This window comes from Hylobates moloch, unplaced genomic scaffold (genome assembly GCF_009828535.3).
Source record: "Hylobates moloch isolate HMO894 unplaced genomic scaffold, HMol_V3 SCAFFOLD_20, whole genome shotgun sequence".
Classification (NCBI taxonomy): domain Eukaryota; kingdom Metazoa; phylum Chordata; class Mammalia; order Primates; family Hylobatidae; genus Hylobates; species Hylobates moloch.
Window position 1 is genome coordinate 19,452,105 of NW_026652295.1, and position 23,484 is coordinate 19,475,588.

Below are 23,484 nucleotides of genomic sequence, written 5' to 3' on the forward strand. Positions count from 1 at the left end.
CACTTCCAAGTGAGATCACATGGCATTTGTCTACCTGTGTCTGGCTTATTTCACTTAGCATAATGTCCCCCAGGTTCATCCATGTTGTACTAAAGGGCAGGATTTTCTTCTTTGTAAGGCTAAGTAGTATTCCACTATTTATATATTACATTTCCTTCATTTATTTGTTGATGGACACTAAGGTTGATTCTATATTCTGGCTATTGTGAAAGCTCTACGTTTTTTTTTTTAATTTTTTCTTTTTTACCTTTCTCGAGAGAGTCTCACTCTGTCACCCAGGCTGCAGTGCAGTGACGCGATCTCTGCTCACTGCAACCTCTGCCTCCTGGGTTCAAGCGATTCTCCTGCCTCAGCCTCCCAAGTAGCTGGGACTACAGGCACCCACTACCACGCCCGGCTAATTTTTGTATTTTTAGTAGAGATGGGGTTCCACTATGTTGGCCAGGCTGGTCTTGATCTCCTGACCTCATGATTCACCCACCTCGGCCTCCCAAAGTTCTGGGATTACAGGCATGAGCCACTGTACCTGGCCGCTCTAAGTTTTTAAATATGAAAATACTATGCTTGTTTAAAAAATATAAATGTAAAAATTAAAAAGTAAAAGTTTTCTTCACCCTCCCCAGTAAGCCAGGTGATTGAGAGAGTCATGGTCAACATAACCTCCGTCTTTATTTTAATGACTGCCATTTCAGAACTACTTAGATAGGAAGATAAAGTATTTTTACGTTTTAAATTTAATGGGACATGAGGTCATAATACACACTGCTCTACCACTTGTTCTTTTCACTCAGTATGATGAATACTTTTCAATGTGGCCTCATTTTCTATAATACTTGTATATAATTCCATAGCTTGAGTATACCATAATTAAATCTATTCCTCTACTGCTTCACATTTAGGAATCTTTCTATCTTTAAGTGCCCACTGAGAAAGGCCACTGCTTAAACCACTTACTTGTCTGTCAATACTAAAACAAGAATCGTTGTAGACTGGCAGCTGGATAAAAAGCAGAACTTCGGGCAGATAGGTAGGGACATCAGGCAGCCAGGAAGTAGTTTCTGTCAACGGCAGTCATCACCAGACAGCCTCTGCCTGACCACCACCAGGGACAGGGGATTCATCAACTCCAGCAGTGATCAGAACTGATCTACACAAATCTCATTAATAAGGAACTCTACTTTATGATGAGTTGAAACCTACCTTCCTAAAGTTTCCATCCATTAGGCTTAATTCTGCTAAGGACACAGAATAATTATTCTCCTCAAACAGCCAATAATTGCTATCATATCTGCTGTGGTTTGAATATGTCCCTCAAAAGTTCATGTGTTGGAAACTTAATCCCCAATGCAACAGTGTATGAGGGCAGAATGGATTAATGTCATTACTGTAAAATCCAGGTTAGTTATCTCGAAAATAGGTTGCTATAAAGCAAGTCTGGCCCCTGGTGCCTCTCTGTCTCACATACTCACTTCCACCTTCTAATTTCCACCCTGGGATGACCCTTGCCAAAATGCTGGCACCATGCTCTTGAACTTCCCAGCCTCTAGAACTGTGAACCCAATAAACATCTATTGTTTACAATTTACCCGGGCCATGGCATTGTGCTATAGCAGCAGAAAAAGACTAAGACAATATTATATTGAAGGTTTTCTCTAGTTTAACATCCCCCGCTTCCTCCAACAATGTCTCCTCATAAGAAATAGGTTCAAGGCCACACTTTCATGCTCACTTTCCTTTGGCTATATCTCAGTTTGCCAGTGTCCCTCCTAAAAGCTAACACCCAGCTTTAAGCCACTGAACACTTGGGAAAGTTACGACTTGACCAGCACAGAGTGGACCACTGTGGCCACCTGCCTGCCACAGTATCACCTGCTGCAGACAGAACAGCAAAATAAGTCCTCTGGGTCATTTCACCACATTGGACAAGCCCAACAGGGCAATTGCAGAGATGAGATAACCCATGCATTTAGCTCGATATAATAATATAGGACGCACTCAATTTTAAAAAGCATATTTATAGCTTTTATAGCTATATTATTGCACTATAACTGGAAGTTGAAGGTAGAAATGCTCCCACATGATAGAACAAATAAGGGTACCTATGGCCCATACCTTTTCAGGAGTTATGCATATTTTCCTTTACATTGGAAGAGACAGAAAGAAGTTATGTCTTTTACATGTCCAACCAGTTGGAAAATAAGTAAACATTGTGGCTCAGCATCTGTTTTAGAAGACAACTAATTCTTTTTTTTAATTCCCACAGATGAAGCCACTCAAGTGACTAAGAATACACCCAAACTAACAACCTCTCATTCCACTGATAAGAACTAACGTTTACCTGATAAAAAGTCATTCCTTTGCAAGGTTCTTTCACACTTCCTGGGTACACTAAACTTATTTGCATTTCAGATTAGATTTCCACCCTCCCATTTCACAACAGTCAAAAATTTTCTTTCCATCTGTCATCTATTTCTCACTTATTGCCTCCTTCTGCCTCATCTTTTCTGCCCTAAAGTAACTGAAGTAACTTTATCATCCCCTTGTTATCCTCCAAGTTGAGTCTCTTCTTTCTCTTCCAGCTACTAACTAAAAACCAAATTTTCCTTCCAAACACCACCCACACCCTCCTCACTGCCCAGGCATCCTATCTATTCATTAAGAGACTCCCAAGAACACATTTAAGTCCAAGACATGTCAGTGGAGTCTGACAATTGTCCAACTTAGACCTTCAGAAATAAAGTCCTACAAGACAGAAAATGTGTATTTCTGACATTCAGTGCTGTAACAATGAAGCCTCTTTTCTACTGGCTTCAAAAATCTGATGGGGCTGACAACGGGAAATAACAGGAAACAACGCCTATCTGTTGCCTAAAGAGCGCACTAAAACCTTTCCCACGCTTCCCCAACCTCATTTGATATTCATAACAACTCCTTCATGTAGGTATGATTAGCTCATTTTGCAGATAAGGAATCAGGCTCCAAAAGTTTAAAATAGCTTGCCCAAGGTCACACACTTAATAAATACTGGCTCCAGGCCTAGATCCCAGCTCTTCCTAGTCCTATGCCAGTGTTTTTCCCATTACCATAGCAAGGTGAGCTCACAGGACACACCTCAGGAGGAAACGCAAACATCAGTCACGCAACCTGGATCTGAAGATTGGTCTACTTTTATTCAGCTGGTATGCTATAATTTCTTTTTTTTGAGACGGAGTCTTGCTCTGTCGCCTAGGCTGGAGTGCCATGGCGAGATCTCAGCTCACTGCAAGCTCCACCTCCCGGGTTCACGCCATTCTCCTGACTCAGCCTCCCGAGTAGCTGGGACTACAGGCGCCTGCCACCGTGCCCAGCTAATTTTTTTGTATTTTTAGTAGAGACGGGGTTTCACTGTGTTAGCCAGGATGGTCTCGATCTCCTGACTTCGTGATCCGCCTGCCTCGGCCTCCCAAAGTGCTGGGATTACAGGTGTGAGCCACCGCGCCCAGCCTATAATTTCTTATAAGCAGATTTTTGCATGGATTCTCCTGGCTTAAACAAGATAGGCTTAGAATGATTCTGTAATAAGGAGAGACTGAATCTGGTACCTGAGAGGCAGAATAGTATTTCCAAGGTCGGAACTTAATGAGAGGCTACCTCGGTGAGCAATGGTATATGCATGAAGATTTTCATTTGGGTATGGCTCTGATGTTTGATGTTATGGGGAGAGAAAAATATTTCTCTTATTAGAAAACCATTCATGAAAATTACCTGTGAGGAGCCTAAAGAGTCAAGAGGAACCAAAAATCCTTTATCTGTTTTTTTTTTTTTAAAGATGGAGTCTCGCTCTGTCACCAGGCTGGAGTGCAGTGGCACAATCTCGGCTCACTGCAACCTCCGCCTCCTGGGTTCAAGAGATTCTCCTCCCTCAGCCTCCCAAGTAGCTGGGACTACAGGTACCCACCACTACACCCAGCTAATTTTTGTATTTTTAGTAAAGATGGGGTTTCACCATGTTGGCCAGGATGGTCTCGATCTCTTGACCTCATGATCTGCCCGCCTCAGCCTCCCAAAGTGCTGTGATTACAGGTGTGAACCACCGCTCCCAGCCAATCCTTTATATCTTTACTGAAAATGAATTAGAATACATGCAAAGATTTTAATAAAGCTAAATTTAAAAAATAAATAAATCGAATCACAAACATATAACAGTATAACTGCATATGACCTCTCCATTTTCTGACTAGAAAATTCTCTAAATGGACGGCCTCAATGTCTATTTCTGACAATATTGTAAGCTCAATGTTTACATAAATTGCACAGCCAGCGATCCTAAAACAAAAAAAAGCACTCATTTTTAAATAAACTGCATTTTTAGAATAGTTTTAAATGTATGGAAAAATTATTAGAATAACACAGAGTTCCCATACATTCTGCAACCAGTTTCTTCTATTATTAACATCTTCCATTAGTATGGTATATTTGTCACAGTTAATGCACCAGTGGTGATATATTAACTTTATTCAGATTTCCTTAGTTTTTACCTAATTCCAGGATTCCATCCAGGTCACCACACTGCATTTACTTGTCACATCTCCTTAGGCTTCTTTGGCTGTGGCAGTTTCTCAGAATTTTCTTGTTTTTTTTTGTTTGAGACAGAGTCTCGCTCTGTCACCCAGGCTGGAGTGCAGTGGCGCGATCTCGGCTCACTGCAAGCTCCGCCTCCCGGGTTCACGCCATTCTCCTGCCTCAGCCTCTCCAAGTAGCTGGGACTACAGGCGCCCGCCACCACGCCCGGCTAATTTTTTGTATTTTTAGTGGAGACGGGGTTTCACCATGGTCTTGATCTCCTGACCTCGTGATCCGCCCGCCTCGGCCTCCCAAAGTGCTGGGATTACAAGCGTGAGCCACCGCGCCCAGCCCTTATTTTTGATTACCTTGGCAGTTTTGAAGAGTACTGGTCAGGTATTTTGTAGAAACCCTCGATTGAGATTTGTCTGATGTTTTTCTCAGAGGCAGGGGTTAAGGGTTATGGGTTTTTGCAAGGAAGACCACAGATGTAAAGTGCCATTTTCACCACATCATATTAAGGGTAACACACTATACACAGAGCTACCACCATTGATGTTGACTTTGATCACTCAGCTGAGGTAGTGTCTGATAGGTTTCTCCACTGGAAAGTTATTCTCCCTACTCCCCTTTCCATACTGTACTCTGGAGGGAAGTAACTATGCACAGCTCACATTTAAGGAGTGGAGAATTATGTTCCACCTTCTTAAAGGTGAGTGTCTACATAATTATGTGCAATTCTTCTGCAGGGAGATTTGTCTATTTTCTCTATTTATTTGCCTATTCAATCATTTATTTATATTGGTATGAACTCACAGATGTTTATTTTATACTTTGAGTAATAACCCAAAATTTCTATAACCTATAGATTATAGATCTATAATCTAGACTTTTTTTTTTAGACAGGATCTAGCTCTGGCACCAACACTGGAGTGCAGTGGCTCAATCATGGCTTCACTGGAACCTCTGCCTCTCAGGCTCAAGGAATCCTCCCACCATAGCCTCCTGAATAGCTGGGACCACAGGCATATGCCACCATGCCCGGCTAATTTTTACATTTTTTATAGAGATGGGGTTTTGCCATGATGCCCAGGCTAGTCTCAAACTCCTGGGCACAAGTGATCTGCCTGTCTCGGCCTCCGAAAGTGCTAGGATTACAGGCATGAGCCACCGTGCCAGCCTAGACTTCTCTATCTAATCTATACTTCTATAATCGAATGCTTTTTTATTTTGTTGCTCAGATTGTTCCAGCTTTGGCCACTGACAGCAGTTTCAGTTGGCTCCTATGTCCATTTGACATACTCTTATGACTTTTGGTCTTTCTGTTGGAGTTCTTCCACACACTCTACCATACAAAATGTTCCAGGTTCATCTTGTATATATTCTGGCCCAATCCTAGAATCAAGCATTTCTCCAAAAAGCCTGGATTTTACTGAAAAATGGTCTTAGAAACCAAGATCCAGGCTTAAGTGTACTCGTTGCTAATGGAATGTCACTTCTTGTAGACCTCTCAGCTGACAGGGAAATAAATTGCCTGTGTGTGTGTGTGTGTGTGTGTGTGTGTGTGCGCGCGCATGCACACTAATCCTTGAATATACACAGATCTATAAGTGTTTATATGTAACCATCTGTATCTACATTAAACTAAACATGAGTTCATACTGATACACTGATGATTTTCATGCACCACCAAACTGTCAGAAAATAAGAAGATTCCTCAGATGCCAGAAATGCAAGAAAAAGCAAAAATCAGAGAGACAAGCATGCCTGGAGCTGGCATTTTTCCCTGGGGTATATACCCATCCAGGTGGCCTAGAGTTTCGGCAAAGGAGACAAAGCAGGCAGAGAAGGGAGAGGTGGAAGGAAGAAATGAAGGTTGTGCATAAAGCTAAGATTTATCTCGAAGCCAGGACCCCTCCTAAATTCTGAAGGGAGACACCTCACAGGCATGAGGTCCTCCCCACAGAGGGAAACAGCAGATGTATTCTTATTTGGGCCTTGGCTCTGGACAGAGGGACAAAAAGTACAAAGACTCCCCTGAGAATGAGAGTTTGGGGGCCTAAATTCACATGGCCTGTGTGGCCAATAAAAATCTAAAGCAGCAAATGCAATTTAAGTGAGCCTGGATTGGGAATACCTCAGCTGCAGAAGCCCAAATTCTATCAAAAGGATTCCACTTTAAATCTGGTCTCAAAATATTCCCACAGATAACGCACAACAGAACATAAGCACCCAATCAAAAATCACCAAAGACCCTTGGAAATTTAAGAAGCTAGTCACAAAGACCACATACTGTATGATTCTGTTTATATTAAATGTCCAGGAGAGGCAAACTGAGTGAGAGAAAGTAGATCAGTAGTTGCCAGGATTGACAAAGAAGGGGGGATAGGGAGGTAGAATCTGGGAGGAAAGGAGGACTACTAATGATCCAAGGTTCCTTTAGATGGGATGAAAAAGTTCTAAAATTCAATACCATTGTCACAATCTTGTGAATATACTAAAAAAACAGTGAACTGGACTAGGTGCAGTGGCTCACGCCTGTAATCCCAGCAATTTGGGAGGCCAAGGCAGGTGGATCACCTGAGGTCAGGAGTTTGAGACCAGCCTGGCCAACATGGTGAAACCCCATCTCAACTAAAAATACAAAAATTAGCTGGGCATGATGGTGCATGTCTGTAATCCCAGCTAATAGGGAGGCTGAGGCAGGAGAATCACTTGAACCCAGGAGGTGGAGGTTGCAGTGAGCCAAGAGAGCACCACTGCACTCCAGCCTGGGCAACAAGAGAGAAACTCCATCTCAAAAAAAAAAAAAAAGTGAACTGTACACTTTAAATAGGGGAATTACAAGGTAAGGTATGAGATCCCAGAGTAGAAAGAAGACATTAACGGAAAAATTGGTGAAATTCAAATTCTGAAGTTTAATGGTTATATACCAATGTTGGTTTTGTAGTTTTGACAAATATACCATAGTCATGTAAGATGTTAACACTGGGGTAACCAGGGTGAGATGTATATGAAACCTCTCCATACTATCTTTACAATTTTTTTTTTTTTTTAAAAAGAGATGGGAGTCTCACTATTTGCTTAGGCTGGTCTCAAACTCCTGAGCTCAAGGGATCCTCCTGCCTCAGCCTCCCATGTAGCTGGGCTTAGAAGCACGTGCCTCCCGTGAAAGGAAAATAAATTTCAGGACCCCAGAATCACTAAGCCAAAGGGAAGTCAGACTGGGAACTGCATCAGGTAAACCTGCCTCCCATTTTATTCCTAAATAAGATAGCTACAAAGATAAAAAAGCTACATACCACCCTCACAATCTGCCCACAAGGAAATTCCTCGTGGACAAAGGACAGGCAGAACTCAAAGCCATCCCTCTGCCCACGTGACACAAATGCGTACCAGATGGCTTCCTCTGCCCTATGGTTTCACTAAGCCAGACTAAGCAAAAGAGACTGTTCCTCTACGCTCCCCTCACATGTAAATTGTGTATTCAGTGAAAGGCTAATCAGAAACTCAAAAGAATGCAACATTTGTCTCTTATCTACCTATGACCTGGAAGCCCCCTCCCCTGCTTCAAGTTGTCCCACCCTTTAGGACAGAACCAATGTACATCTTACATATATTGATTGATGTCTCATGTCTCCCTAAAATGTATAAAACCAAGCTGTGCCCTGACCACTTTGGGTAAATGTCGTCAGGACCCCCTGAGGCTGTGTCACAGGTGCGTCCTTAACCTTGGCAAAATAAACTTTCTAAATTGATTGAGACCTGTCTCAGATATTTTGGGTTCACATTCCACACCTGGCTATCTCTACAACTTTTCTGTAAATCTAAAAATATTACAAAATTAAAAGTTTATTTTTTAAAAATCAGCTGGCTGATCACAGTGGCTCATGCCTGTAATCCCAACACTTTGGAAGTCTGAGGAGGGTGGAACACTTGAGGTCAGGAGTTTGAGACCAGCCTGGTCAACATGGTGAAACCCCATTTCTACTAAAAATACAAAAAAATTAGCCAGACACGGTGGCAGGTGCTTGTAATCCCAGCTACTTGGGAGGTTGAGGCAGGAGAATCGCTTGAACCCAGGAGGCAGAGGTTGCAGTGAGCCGAGATCGTGCCACTGCACTCCATCCTGGGCAACAGGGCGAGACTCTGTCTCAAAAAGAAAAAAGAAAAGAAAAGAAAAGATCACCTAAGAATGTGCTCCATCTAATACGAAGCAAATAGCAATCTTTTAAAATCCTGCAAGTCACTTCTTGAAATGCCCGTGAGACCCTTGGTACTTTCACTTGAGGTAAAGAAGGTTCATTGCAAAATAACAGAACAAAGGTGCTCTCTAAAGACCATCAAGTACAAGACCCTCTTCAGGAAATGAGATGCATTAGTGGCCCACCCTATCTATCACTGCCTAACTAGCATTTTCTAGTCTTCACTGATGGTCACTCTACCATCTTGTGACTTTTCTTGGTCAATTCGTTGACATTTAAGTTCATTTCCTTTCGTTTAGCAATTTTCAGCCTAGTTGTTCTTGTAACCATTTTTCTTGCTCTTTTCTAACTTCTCCAGTTGTTCTAGAAACTTTGCAGCAGGGAACCAAATCTGGACACATATTACTCTAATAAACATTTGAAGGTTGCCAAGTATACAAGAGGTTTTTCAGCTCTCATAAAAAGTCATAAGCAGTCAATTTCTAAACTGTTTTATAGCCCACTAGCTTCCTCAGGATTCTCTCTGCAATTTCAACCAACTAAGATAAACAGCCATAATTCATTATTCATTGTTAATGTTAAATCAAGTTTAGCCTAAAGTTGCCTCCTTACATATTTTAAGTTCAACCTAAATGTTCTTCTGTACATCGTAAACTTTAACAAGTGGAGGTGTAAACAGACCGTACCTACATACTAGTGTCAATCACCGAGTTTTGGCCAATCAAATGTAGCCAAATGTTCAAATCCTCTTCAAACAAGGCAAAGGCCAACCTGTAACCAATCCAGCTGTTTCTGTACCTTACTTCCGTTTCCTGTACTTCACTTGCTTTTTTCTGTACATAAATCTTCCACCATGTGGCTATGCTGGAGTCTCACAGCCTACTCCGGCTTGGGAGGCTGCTTGATTCGGGAATCATTTATTGCTCAATTAAACTCCTTTAAATTTAACTTGGCTAAAGTTTTTAGTTTATCATTAAGATGAAACAGAGCTTCACCCTCTATCTTGATGAAATGATTGTTTTAATATACAGCCTCACTTTGCCCTTCTTTTAAACTAACAAAACTGGTAATGAGATGAATATATTTCTAAAGACACTCTGAATACATCTGCAGAAAGAAAAAAACCTGTGTACATCAACTTTTGCACCACAGTAAAACTAAATATGAAACTGGGTAAACTTTAACTCAACAAGACTGAAAGTACCAAAAAAAAAAAAAACTTTAGTCTTTTACTTCCTTTTTGTAAACTCTTTGCCAGTCTGTATACATGAATAAGAAAGAAGAAAACCCTCTTTTTGTCCTCCTTTCCACAATTTATATAAAGTGGCTTTCTGAATTTAATTCTGTATAAATGTTCATTTGCCTCCTTTTTGTTGAATAATATGCAGGGCCAGGTGTGGTGGCTCATGCCTGTAATCCCAGCACTTTGGGAGGCTGAAGTAGGCAGATTACAAGGTCAGGAGTTTGAGACCAGCCTGGCCAACATGGTGAAACGCTGTCTCTACTAAAAATACAAAAATTAGCCAGGTGTGGTGGTGGGCACCTATAATCCAAGCTACTTGGGAGGCTGAGGCAGGAGAATCGCTTGAAACCAGAGGGCGGAGGTTGCAGTGAGCCAAGATCGTGCCACTGTACTCCAGCCTGGGCAACAGGGTGAGACTCTGTCTCAAAAAAATAAAATGATAAAATAATACGCAGGTAAGTTAACATTTATTGTTTGGAGACAATGAGCAATTATCTTTTACTAGAATGCAGAAAGGAGGCTATAAACACCTCAACATCCCTAATGGACAAAAAATAGAAGCTCTTTGCAAGATCTTTCTGCCAGAGTATAGTTCACATGTTCCTAAGGCATCCTGGCCTTACTCTAGGTGAGGTGAAAGAAGATAGAAGATTCCAGAGCCCCAAAGATCAACTGAGTTCACCCAACATGCGCTGAATTGTACACATTTCATTTGGAGAAATAAGAAAGCAAATTATACAGGTGCAATCTTTTTAGCTAAGTCTGCTGAAATTGGAAGAAAAAATAGTCTTGGTTTGTCATCTTTACCTTCAAAATGTGTTATTTTACAAGCTAAAACCAACCCTTCTGCACTAAGGCTGAAGGTCTTGAAATTCCAGAGCCAAACTGGTCTTAAAGAGCACTGTTTCCAGGAGATGGGGATATCAAAAATTCTGGAGAAGTCTACTGCCACCAGGCCAGTAGGAGGCAGAGCCATTTTAAAACCTAAGGCACAAGAGATGAGGGAATAGTTAATGTCCCTTACGTCCATGTCCCAAGTCACTTCTCTCCATTTAAGGGGACATTGGAAACGAACCCCAAGTCTTCTGCCTCCCCCAGCTCATTGCTCTTCCCCTCACGGGTCCCATTGTAAGTAGCACTCTGGGGTGTCCATATTCCTGGGGAATGTGAGCAGAGCAGGCAGTGTCACCACGGAAGGACCCCTCTCCAACCCTCTCGCTCCCCCAATACCATAACTTTCAGCATTTGCTAAATGAGTATCTGCGAACATATCCAAAAAAGGAGAAAGGGTAGGGTGACCAGTCCCCCACCAGGTTATTTAAGGGTGTATGTCCGCTGCTTGAACCTTGAAGGGTGGGCCGTCAGCCAAGGTCATGGTGCTCAGCCAAGGAGCAGGTGTCCCTGAGAATCTAAACATCCCAGAGAGTATCTGCGAACGTATCAAAAAAAAAAAAAAAAATACACAGTCGCATCACTCAAACACAGGAGGCAAAAAGCCAGAAAGTCATCTCAAAAGCAATTTAGACACAAGAGGTGATGAGGGTCTCTAGAGCTATCCTGCTGCCACCCATGAGTGTCCCATATATAAGTCCTAATAAATTCATCTACTCGCCAAGTTGGACTTGTCTGAGTCATTCTTTGGTCTCTCAGCTCCTTCCCAGTTTGTGGAGGAGTTATAATTCCAGATTTTTCTCATAACACAAAGCCATGGCTGGAAGAACAGAAACAAAGCCTTCAGAAAAGGCAGAAAGGAAGTTCAAAAGTCACCAGAGCTCTGTACATACAGACATGAATCAATCCCTAAGAGACACTGTTAAGTTGAAAGGAAGAAAGGAAGGGAGGGAGGGAGGGTGGGAACCATACGCTATCACTTATGTCAGAAAATAAGACAAAAAGATTCTGAGCATATGTAGACATAGACTAGCTCTGAAGTCATGCAACTGAACCATGGAAATCTGGCCAGCTGGAAACAAGAGAAGCAGGGGTGAGAGAGACGGACCTTTCCTTATATCCCATTTTCTGCTTGTGACTTCGATAGTAAGTGCCTGTACTACCTAATCGGATAAGTGATTTTTTTTTTTTTTTTTTGAGATGGAGTCTCACACTGTCGTCCAGGCTGGAATGCAGTGGCGTGATCTCAGCTCACTGCAACCTCCGCCTCCTGGGTTCAAGCAATTCTCCTGCCTCAGCCTCCCAAGTAGCTGGGACTACAGGCATGCATCACCACATCCGGCTAATTTTTGTATTTTTAGTAGAGATGGGGGTTTCACCATGTTGGCCAGGCTGGTCTCGAACTCCTGACCTCAAGTGATCCACCCACTTTGGCCTCTCCAAATGCTAGGATTACAGGGGTGAGCCACCCTGCCCAGCCGGAAAAGTGATTTTTGTTAACTGTATCAATATAAAATAAAAGCTTTAAAAAAATCAATAAAAAATAAAAATTTAAAAGAATGTAATAGATAAATAAAATAAAAACAGAGAGCAAAAAGTAATACCAGGGCAGGGGGTGGGGGAGTCTTAGGAACAAAGAAGTCTCAATCTAGTGACACTCACAGTTAAACCACTTCGTGTAATTTCATGAAATGACTTTTGAGTTTAGCAACTTCCTGTAAGCCTTAGCAACCTTTTGCTGTGTACCTTTGCTGACTCATCTGTTTCAAGTCAGCCACAGAATGATGAATGAGACAAAGTTAAAAAATAAATAAATAAATAAATAACAGAATATTTTAAATGTTTAATTCCTTGTTTGAAATAAGAGTTTAGGACAACTTGAACACAAACTTTTCAAATGTACCCTTGCTCTTCTCCAAATTACATTAGAACCTGAGTTCCCTGGTTTTCCTTTTGTTTTGTAAATAAACCTGAGAATGGAATATTTATAATAAAATGATAGTTTGCTGGAAATCCCCAGCAATATCAGCCCAGAAACCTTCATTTAACTTTAAACTCTTCAAGGTGATTGTGGACTTTCAAATCCATCTCTCATATTAGTCAGTTTTACTAAAGCATAAAAGAAGATTAACCCCTGATAACTTAAAAAAATTAAAAACAGAGCTCCACTAATATAAGGAAGTTGGTAAATGATTTATCAAGGGCCTTTTTTTTTTGATAACTAAAAATCACATTGCAAATAGGTTAATGAATTAATCTTTTTGCAGATAGTTACATTTGTTAAGCCCAAAGAAATAGTTATCTTTTAATAAAGCACATTTTTAACCAGTACAAACAATTTGGAGTTACTTTTCCCACTCATGACTCTCTATCCTTGTGTTTGCCTGGCAAAACTACTAGAAATTGACATTAATGAGACTGCAGTAAGTTATCCCTTTATCTTGTTTACTAAAAGAGCTGACTTAAAATAGAAAGCCTTTGAAAAGCACACACAGCCACTGTTACTAAGTGACATAAACTGAATTCTTTATACAAGTCACTGGTACAAAAGATATTTCCAGATTTTATCTCTTTAGATATAATCTTTTCATGAAATTTTCCTTTATAAATGTAATTCCTGGCTGGGTGTGGTGGCTTCTGCCTGTAATCCCAGCACTTTGGGAGGCCAAGGCAGGAGGATCACTTAAGCCCAGGAGTTCAAGACCAGCCTGGGCAACACAGTGAGACCCTGTCTCAATAAAAAATAAAACTAAAATAAATAAATGTAATTCCAAGGCCAAGCTACAGAATACTTGAGAGTATTTGACTATATGGCATCTTTCGTATGTATGACTTGACTTTAGACTGCTAAAGGAAATTTCTACATGTTCACAGAAATCTGAAACAACTGGGCCAAAAAAAAAAAATTATACTAATAGCTGCATTTATAACTGGAGATGATGAATATATCAACTGCACACAATGAAAATGGGAATAGAGTATGTCATCTTTAAATAACTCAAGATAAACATTTCATTATCAGCAACTGAGCCATGAATTAACTTTCAAATTAGAAATTAGTCCCATTTAATCTGATATTCAGGTTCCAAATAATAAACAGGCCTAATTCAGTTGGTAAAAAGAACTGGCTCCCAATTTTATCTTAATTAAGTCATTCATTCAGATCCAAAAATGTAAATAAAATTCCATTTCAATTCAACAAACATGTATTTAGTTCCTACTTTGTCCTAACCATACAAAGATGACGAAGATTCATCTTCAGTGGTGTTAAGTAAAATTAGTAAGGAGCAATTATTTTTGACCGAGCTCCTGCACTAGGCCCCAACAGACCAGACCAAACCAGAATGGAGTCACTGGTGCCAGGAGCTATATAAACAAACAACTTTACAATGGGCCTGTTTAAAACGACAACAACAACAACAACAACAAAAAGAGGAGATTCACAGCAACCAACAGAAAAGGGGCCCAGTCTACCTGAGCCAGCATAAGGAAGTCCCATCTTTTTTAACCTTATAAGGAAAGTAACTTTGCTTCTTATTCTTTGCTTCTGCTTTCCTCAGCCTTTTCTACCTGTAAAGTCCACCTCTTAGCTCAGCTCCGCCTTGCTGTTTTACAGATGGGATGCTGCCTGATTCATGAATCACTAATAAAAGACAATTAGATCTTTAACTTCAACTTGTTGACATTTTCTTCTTTGATAATGATCACTACCCACAAAGAATGTGACTCTCTTCTCTTCCTCCTAGAATATTCTGACTGTCTCACCTGACCCCTCTCTCCTCTAATTTCCCTCCTGCTTCTAAAGTAGCTGCTCCCAGGAAGTTCTCCCCTACCACGATCTCAGGAGCGGCCCAGAGATGCCAAGGCTCTGTGTACTCTGGCAATGGTGTGTGCATTGAGCACATGTATTTCAAGGCTTACAGGCAAACAGCAGTTTACCAAGTAGCTACATGTTTGTCTCACAGAAGGCACAGATAACTCACTAATCTCTGTATCTCCATTTAGCCCACTAGCATACAGTGCTCAATAAGTAACTATGGAAAGAAGCCTCTCAGAGTCAGGCAGGACAGAGAGACCAATAAATATCTAAGACGTAAAGTAAAAGGCAGAGCAATGTAACATGGATAGGATGCTATGGAGAAACAGAGAGAAAGAAGGCATCCATTTGGCCCTGGTGGGGAGGGAGGACTGGGTTACAGAGGGAAGACGAAGAGAGGATTTTAGGGCCCAGCCTGAAAACAGGAATTGAGGAACAGGATGAGGAATAAACCTCCAAGGAGAAGGAAGTGTGTGTGTGTGCAGAGGCTGGAGGGTGTGAAAGACACACTGTGTTTGAGAGATAGGAAGTGAAGAGTTCACTGTGCTGAAAGCACAGCATGCAGGGAAAACGGTGCTGGGGTGCAGTGCAGCAACCAGGAGCACAGCCTCCAGTGACAGACCTGAGTTCGAGTCCTGCCTCTGCCCTGTCCCAGCTACAAGCAAGTAACATAAGCCCTGGGGGCTGCTTCCTAACTTGAAATTTGGGGAACAGGCTGGGTGTCATAGCTCAAAACTATAATCCCTGCATTTGGGGAGGCTGAGGTGAGAGGATCGTTTCAGGCCAGGAGTTTAAGACCGGCTGAGCAACATGGCAAGACCACATCTCTATAAAAAATACAAAAAAATTAGCCAGGTGGGGTGGTATGCACCTTTAGTCCCAGCTACTTGGGAAGCTGAGGCAGGAGGATTGCTTGAGCTCAAGAGTTTGAGACTGCAGGGTGCCATGTTCAAGCCAGTGTACTCTAGCCTAGGCAACAGAGTGAGATCCCATCTCAGAAAGAAAAGAGAGAAAAGGGAGGAGGAAAGAAGAAAAGAAGAAATTTGGGGAAAGAAGGAAGAAATCTGGAGAATAACTTTTAGTGCTGTATTAACTGAGAGAATGTATGCAGAGCAGTGCTGACAGCATAAGCATTCAATATATGGAGTTGCCAGTGTCCTTAAGCCAGAGAGGTAAACTGAGGCCAAGCTGTGAAGAACCACCTCTTGTTCCACGACAGGAAGGCCTTTGCTTCAAATGCCAGGGAATATATGGCCATACCTGTGATCTCTCTGTCCTCCCTTCAATTATTGTCAAATCTAAGCCACTAGACTGTGACACCAGCCAGCAGTTTCCACTAGGCCAGCCCATCTTCTGGACTTATCCAGAATCCCCCAGCATGGAGACCACCCATCTTCACACAGGCTCTGAGGGACAGTCCCCAACTCCACCAGGCCTGTCCTCTGCAACTGTGTGGACCTGGGGGTTTATACCTCACCATGTTACCCCCAACACATCCACATTCAATGCCCTCAGGCTGCTTCCAAAAGGCCCCCCCACCTGCCAACAGCAAGCTCTTCAGAACCACAGAGGAACTTTCCACCACATGAATGTGCAGCTCCAGGAGGGACTGCAAAGCTCAGAGTCAGTCACTGGACACCACCTCATCAGGGCTCTGAGACCTTAGGGGGCCACCCTACCTGCCCAGACCCCTCCCACTCCTCCCCAACCCTCACTCGTGGCTCGCAAGCTCCACTTCTCAACTTGCATCCATGTGCTGCCCCTAACTTCCTTCTCCCCCTCCTCTGTGACTCATCTTCCCACTGCCTTCCTCCCTCCACTGCTGACCTTCTTCACAAAGCCCGCCCCTCTGTTCTCATTTTACCACCACGACAGCAAAGCCAAGGTCAGAAGCAGCAGGTCAGGGCTTTTCCAGACCCCCCACTGCTGCTTTGCACTGTTTTCTTTTTTTCTTTTTCTTTTTTTTTTTTTTTTTTTTTTTTGAGATGGAGTCTCACTCTGTCACCCAGGCTGGAGTACAGTGGCACAATCTTGGCTTACTGTAACTTCCCCATCCTGGGTTCAAGTGATTCTCCTGCCTCAGCCTCCCGAGTAGCTGGGACTGCAGGCATGCGCCACCACACCTGGCTAATTGTGGTATTTTTAGTAAAGATGGGGTTTTGCCATGTTGGCCAGGCTGGTCTCGAACTCCTGACCTCAGGTGATCTGGACACCTCGGCCTCCCAAAGTACTGAGATTACAGGCGTGAGCCACCAAGCCCAGCCGCTTCATACTATTTTCCTTCCACTATCCTCATAGGAAAGCTTTCCTCCCTCCAGACTCCCTCACACTCCTAATATTATGTGAGAGGATGCAGGCAGAGGCATGGGCTGAGTGCATGACAGACAGCAGGCCGAGTCACACCCCCTCTACTCCCTCTTCCTGCTCTCAGAATCTGCCTACCTCTGGTGACTCCTCCGTATTCCTGGACATCTTAGGGACCTCATAGTCTTCTCCACCACAACTCCCCAAATTCACCTGGGTACCGTCAATGTCAAGAGGGACAATCCGTCAACTATAAATACCCCAGTTCACCTGCTTGCTACACTGAACAGACTTTCACCCCTACCCTCAGGTGCACACCCCGATTTTCATCATCACCCAGAAAGACTTCACTAGAAATCCTTCACTCGCATATCCCAGCCCTCCAGCTCTCTCACTTCCTCTGCACCTGCCCCTCCACGACCCACCATCTCAAGAAATTTTCCTCTTCACTCTTATCACCACCAACTACTTGTCAGCATCTTTCAATATCCGAGCTTCTTAACTTCCCAACAACCCTCTCTGAAAATTTCTGTTTCACTTTTGTTTCTGAAAGGAGCTGCTGAAAGAAAAAAAGCACATATTTGTGCATATTCATCCATCTAAAAATGTATAATTGACAGGTTAATTATACTCAACGGCTCATTCAGTTGACCTTGTCAGTGCTCTCTCAATTTCCCTTAAATACTTCTCTAACCCTGCACCCATCCGCAAAACCCCTGCTTCCTCCTCCATCCCTACCTCCTTCAGTGAGGACCTTCCGTACCCCTTCACAAAATGAAAATCTTTTCACAGCTTAAACCCTGCGATGTCCTCCCTTGACTATAGTAAGGGCTCTCAAACTTTAGTTGGCATAAGAATCACTCGGGAAGTGCCCTCACACCCTGATATTCAAATTCAGCAGGACAGGGCGGGATCCCAGAAACACCCATGGCAGAAGATTCTGATGACAATCCATGCACCATATTTGAGGAGATAGGATTATCAGGCCAAATCCAGCCCACTGCCTGTTTCTGTGTGGCCTACATGCTACAAATGCATTTTACATTTTAAAGGGTTAAAAAAAAAATCTATGGAAGAACATTTCAAGACATGTGAAAATTACATGAAATTTAGATGTCAGGATCCATAAATAAAGTTGCATGGGAACTCAAGACTTGACTACAAAGAGACTTTAAATTAGTTTGGAATTAAGCTTACAAACCCAGCAAGATAACTAACAATATAAGGTAACATTTACCAAGCATCAAATGTAAACAGTAAATTCTGCATGAGTCCAGCATGTCCTGTGGGCATCCTTTCTCTGTTCTACCACGGCACCATCTACAAACCTGTACAGTGCCTACACAGGTCTGTGAGCATACACAGCCTATATACTTATATGGGCCTTTTGTTTCCTCTAGAGTATATAAGCCCTTGTAGGATGGGGACCTTGATTTTTCCTCATCCTTGTATTTCTACCACATGGCCAGGTACCTGGCACTAATAGCATTAAATAAATATTTAATTGATTTAACAACGACTGGAATGTGAGCTGAGCTTTTAATGAAGGACAAGACTTAGATAAGAAGAGAACTGAAGCCTGGGCTTTGCAAACATGGCCAAGGGAAGCAACCAGGACTGACAGATCCAGGTAGGTAAAGAAACTCTGTAGTCGGCCGGGCGTGGTGGCTCATGCCTGTAATCCCAGCATTTTGGGAGGCCGAGGCAGGCGGATCACAATGTCAGGAGTTCGAGACCAGCCTGACTAACATGGTGAAACCCCGTCTCTACTAAAAATACAAAAATTAGCCGGGTACGGTGGCGTGCTCCAGTAATCGCAGCTACTCCGGAGACTGAGGCAGGAGAATCGCGTGAACCTGGGAGGCGGAGGTTGCAGTGAGTCGAGATCGCGCCACTGCACTCCAGCCTGGGTGACAGAGCTAGACTCTGTCTCAAAAAAAAAAAAAAAAAAAAAAGAAAAGAAAAAAAAAAGAAACTTTGTAGTCATGGGCCCAGGTGAAATAATCAAACTCACTCCTGGTATCACCATTAGTCTGGAATGCCACGTCTTTAAAGCTGGTCTTCATTTATCCAGACTTTTAAATGGTGACACAAGCTTACATTAATAATCCTAAACTTTCGCTGTTCTAATCTCAAAATTATTTCCTGGATTCTTATCTCCTGGTCTATTTTCCCCTCGCCCCTTTTTCTGCTGATGCTAAATTAGGGGGAAAAAGAAGTACCTCAGAGAGTCCTAGTGTAACACTGAATTCATACTTCATGCACACACACACAATTTGGGGGCACCATCAGGTAAAATAGCCCAAAAATGCTTTGGTGGTGGGTAGAATTTCCAACCACCAAATTGGAAGTTCCTTAAAGCCTGGAAACACTTTCCATTTCAGCTTTCACAGCTCCTAGGACATAATGACATAACTGTGCACTACACAAATTACTAACATCAACATTATCATATCTGTTTTGGCAACTGAGTCAGTCTTGCAAACCTTTAGTTTAAAGGCACATCAAGTTACACTCCACAACCAAAACAAAGTGGGGAGGACAGGAGCAGATGATTCCTTGATTCCCCCAAAACAGGAAAGAAAAGTGCTTGCCCAATTTATCCTGTGAAGGTTTTCACTGGAGTAATCCTACTACGTACCATAGCTCCGTATTTGCTCACTGGACAGGGGCCCATCATTTAGAAATAAAGTTTTCAACAAGCTTATCTTTGAAGCACCTATAGAGGCCCCTAAGTCATCATCCCATTTCCTGTATTCTGCATCTGAATTACTATGCTCCATTTGTCTCTAATTAAGGGAGATAATTTTATATTTCACATCTTTAGGAGGATGTCAGACCAATCAAAATCCCTGGAAACAAAAACCATAGACTTTTCCTGAGTATAGTCTTAACCACACACAGGCTTTCCTATTTAAGGATGCCACGAAGTTAACAGAACAGATAAATGGAAGAATCAGATGAAAAAGAATGAATAAAGAGTTCTTCACATACAAAGCAGAATGCTTACCAGGTATTTCCATTTTTGCTGATAATAAACTACTTGACACAGGATCCAGAGGCTAAAGACATTCACAGGAGTGCAATCAATCAGGAATTAGGATGTTAAGACATTAGGAAAATGATTCAGTGTCCTTAAGAGGCAAAAAAAAAACTATTTGAGTAACTTGAGATAATTATTTTATAATTTTGAGCATATCCCAGGCCAATCAAAAGTCACTCTCTAATGGGACAGGAGCAAACACGTATCAAGGCCTACACTCTTATCCTCAGGTTACCCCCTAGATCTGGCTCCACCTTTATCTTCCCTATCCTGTGCCACAGGAGGAGCCCCTGCAGGCTGAGGCCAGTAACCCTTGGGGGCCACTGTGAAGAGATGGAAGGGCTACAAGGTAGGAAGAAGGGCTGAGGTTCTCTCTCTGATTCTTCATGACCTCCAGGCAGGTCCAACTCTCACAAATGGCAATGAAGTTCCTCCACTTTCCCCTCCAGCTGCCCCCTACTTCTGATCTCAGCACCTCAACATCCTTTGTTGATTCCCTTAAACTTGCACATACCCCTCTAAGTAATTCATTCAAGTCTGTTCATTTCAGCCAGTGGGGTTGGTTCCTGTTTCCTGCAAGGACCCTGTCTGATACAAGAACCTTCCTAATGTCAGGCACTTTACATCATATAAAATTTCTCAACCTCAGAATGTAGGTCTTATTGTCATCTCCCATTTTACACGAGGATGCTGAGGCTCCAAGAGGGTAGAGTACAAGCTGGCAGTCACAAAGGGAAGTTTGCTGGCAGAACTGGAATTGCACCCAGGTCAGTCTGACATCTAAGCCTTTAAAAAGCCTTAAAAATGTGAAAGGGAAAAAACACACAAAGCTTCCAAACTCGCAAGCCACAACGTAGCCTCAAACGACCTTATTTATGGTTTGGGGATTTTCCTTGGGCCTAAAATAAGCTAGCTCGGGCACTGCCTTTTAAGTGCTTCTTCCACCAAGGGTCATCCAGACTCACTCCTGCTGGAGGGTGGTCAGACTGACCTAAGAGCTAAGAGATCTCAGGTGCTCCTGGCCATGGCAAACATTTCTCCTTCGGTTTATCCCAGAAGTCTCTCCCTCCCTCCCTCCCAGTCTTAAACATCCCTAAGGCTCTTTGTTCCTTTTTATGAATTAAAACCAGAATTACCTTTATAGGAAAGTAGGGGATGCAACTGAAAGACGTTAAAAACATTATTCTAGCACCTCCCAGACATAACTTGCTGTGGTCCTTTAGCCATACAAAAAGCCTTCCTGGAGTCTTTCTAGCTGTGTAGAAGAGCTTAGAAGAGAAAATGCAATTAAAATACCTTCTGATAGGGAGTGGAGAGGTAAGTACAAAACAAACTCCCCTTAAGGAAATTCAGCTGAGTTTTATTTAATTTCAGAACTAAAGAATTTGCTATTATGTCTGCCTCTGCCTGGGTCCCTGGGTTTATTTCATCCTCAGCAGAAACTAAAGAGTAATTTACAAAAGCACAAATGCTTTGGCACCTGAAACTCTTCCTAAGTTTCTGACTTTCTGGATTTTGCAACTGATGAGAACGCAAAGGTCGCATCAGGTGGACTTCTCAGTCAGGTCCTCAGAGTGAGCCAGGTACGAGGGTGGCTCAGTAAACAGGACCCGAATAAGGCAAATGTCCAGGTCTCACTTTCTCATCGCTGAAGGGGTGTGCGGAAAGGGCAGCAGGTGTGCTGTTGTTAAAAGGAAAGGAAAAGGAGCACTGGTGAGAGGAAGGGGAAGAAAACCAGGCAAAAAGCATGAAACAAAACAGGAGCGCAGTGGGTCCTCCCCGAGCATGCCCTGCCCAATTCTATTTAAATCAACATTTACTGACTGGGTCACTACTAAGTATCCCGCAGATCTAGCCTGCAGCACCTGAAGAGACAAGGAAATGAGTTAAGACGGGCTTCATCTTCAGGAAGGTTTCTTGCCAGGAGTCACTGTTGTTGCCATTTTTAATTTTAATGGTTGTAGATAATTCCTGGACAGTTCAAATAACTTCACTGGGGCCCCTCTCCTCCCCCTAACCTGTCCTACTCAAGCTCCAGCCCCAGGCACATGAGCCAACCGAACCCTGGGAAAACCAAAGTGTCCTTGTGTGTCCCGCATCACACACGGTACAAAATAACTGTCACCCCTGAACAAGCCTCGCCGCAGAAGTCTAAAACCCAGGTCTTGCATTCAATATCTATAAACTACAGTCTACAGATTAATCGCGCTTATTTTTTAAGTAGGGTCATCTAAATTGAAAACAATAACGACTTGAGGACACTGATGAAAGAAACACTGGTTTCATTTATCAGACTACTTCAGAACTTGATTACAGGAAACGAGGCAATCCCAAACTTAAAGAAAAAAAAGTTCAGTAGAACTTGCCGCGCAGGCTGTACCAATATTTTTTCACACTTACAAGGAGAAAAACACTAACACCAACTCAAGCAGCAAAAAAACAAACCAAAAAAAAAAAACCACAAAAAAACCCAACTGTCTAGTGTGTGGCTATAAAATACGCCATGGAGGCGGAGGGACGGTGGATAACACTTTCGCCCGCCCCATGCCCGCGATCGCTGGGGAGCTGGGGTCGCTGCGCTCCCGGCCCGCAGTTACCTGGTCCAGCGGGATGCCCAGGAGCTCGCTGAGCGGGTGCAGGCAGGTGGAGCCCGTGGTGCGGTAGGAAAGGCTGGACGGCTGCGGCTCTGCTGCCATCCTGCATCTTCGGGAGGTGGCTGCCCCGGTCCCAGCCCGCAACACCCCCTGCTCGGCGTCCTCCCGCTCGGGTGCTCTTGGGTGGTTGCCCCGAGGGGCGCGCGTCCGCCTGGTTCGCGGGGGAGCGAACGGGAGGCCGGGAGACACGAACCGGCGCAAACTCTCGAGGCGCAAACTTGGCGTTGGCGCTGGCGCTGCAGCCACGGGCGCCGTAGGAGGGCCGGGCCGAAGGCGCCCCGCTTCCCGCTCCCTTCCTCTCCGCGCCCATTGGCCCGGCTGCTCGGGACGGCCCCGAGAGGAGGGAAGGAGGGAGGAAAAGTGGGGACTCCGAGCCCGGCCCCTGAGCGCCGCCCGGCCCGCCCAGCCCGGCCTGCACCGAGGCCGACCAGGAGAGGGAAAGCGACGCCAGCGGGCGCCGCCGCCTGGCCCTGCAGCTAGAGGCGGGACGCGCCTTTCCTCCTCCCGGGCTGACCGTCCTAGCCCCCCGCCAGACGCAACGACCTCACCCAGCGGGCGCCTTCCACTAGAGAGCACCACCCACCCCGCCCCACCCTGTTTTGGTTTCGCCGCGGCAGTCGAAGCGGCTGAGTGGCTGCGTTTCCCTTTCAAGCCGTAGAGGGTTCCTCAGCCAGTGGCTGGAAGCTGGAGAGACCGTGCGCTGCTAGCGAGCGCCGCAGCCACCAGACTCCCTACTTCCTTTACCCTCCTCTGCGCTAGGCATAGTTTCCTACATCCTGATCTGA

At 43.6% G+C, this 23,484-nt stretch overlaps 1 protein-coding gene across 3 annotated transcripts in view; it reads right to left on the reverse strand.

The window, feature by feature from the left end:
- Nucleotides 1-22,855, reverse strand: part of MBOAT1 (membrane bound O-acyltransferase domain containing 1) — a 115,414-nt gene extending 92,559 nt beyond the window's left edge. For 2 of the 3 annotated variants that reach the window (XR_004245735.2, XM_032141110.2), the window contains exon 1: nt 22,643-22,855. Coding sequence is in view for 2 of the 3 variants with exons in the window: in XM_032141110.2 (XP_031997001.1) it covers nt 22,643-22,741 (99 nt within the window). In the remaining variant the exon portion in view is untranslated. Of the gene's footprint in view, nt 1-17,427; nt 17,487-22,642 lie in introns of those variants that run through there. The other variant, XM_058432339.1, reaches the window with a different exon arrangement.
- Between the last annotated feature and the right edge of the window lie 629 nt (nt 22,856-23,484).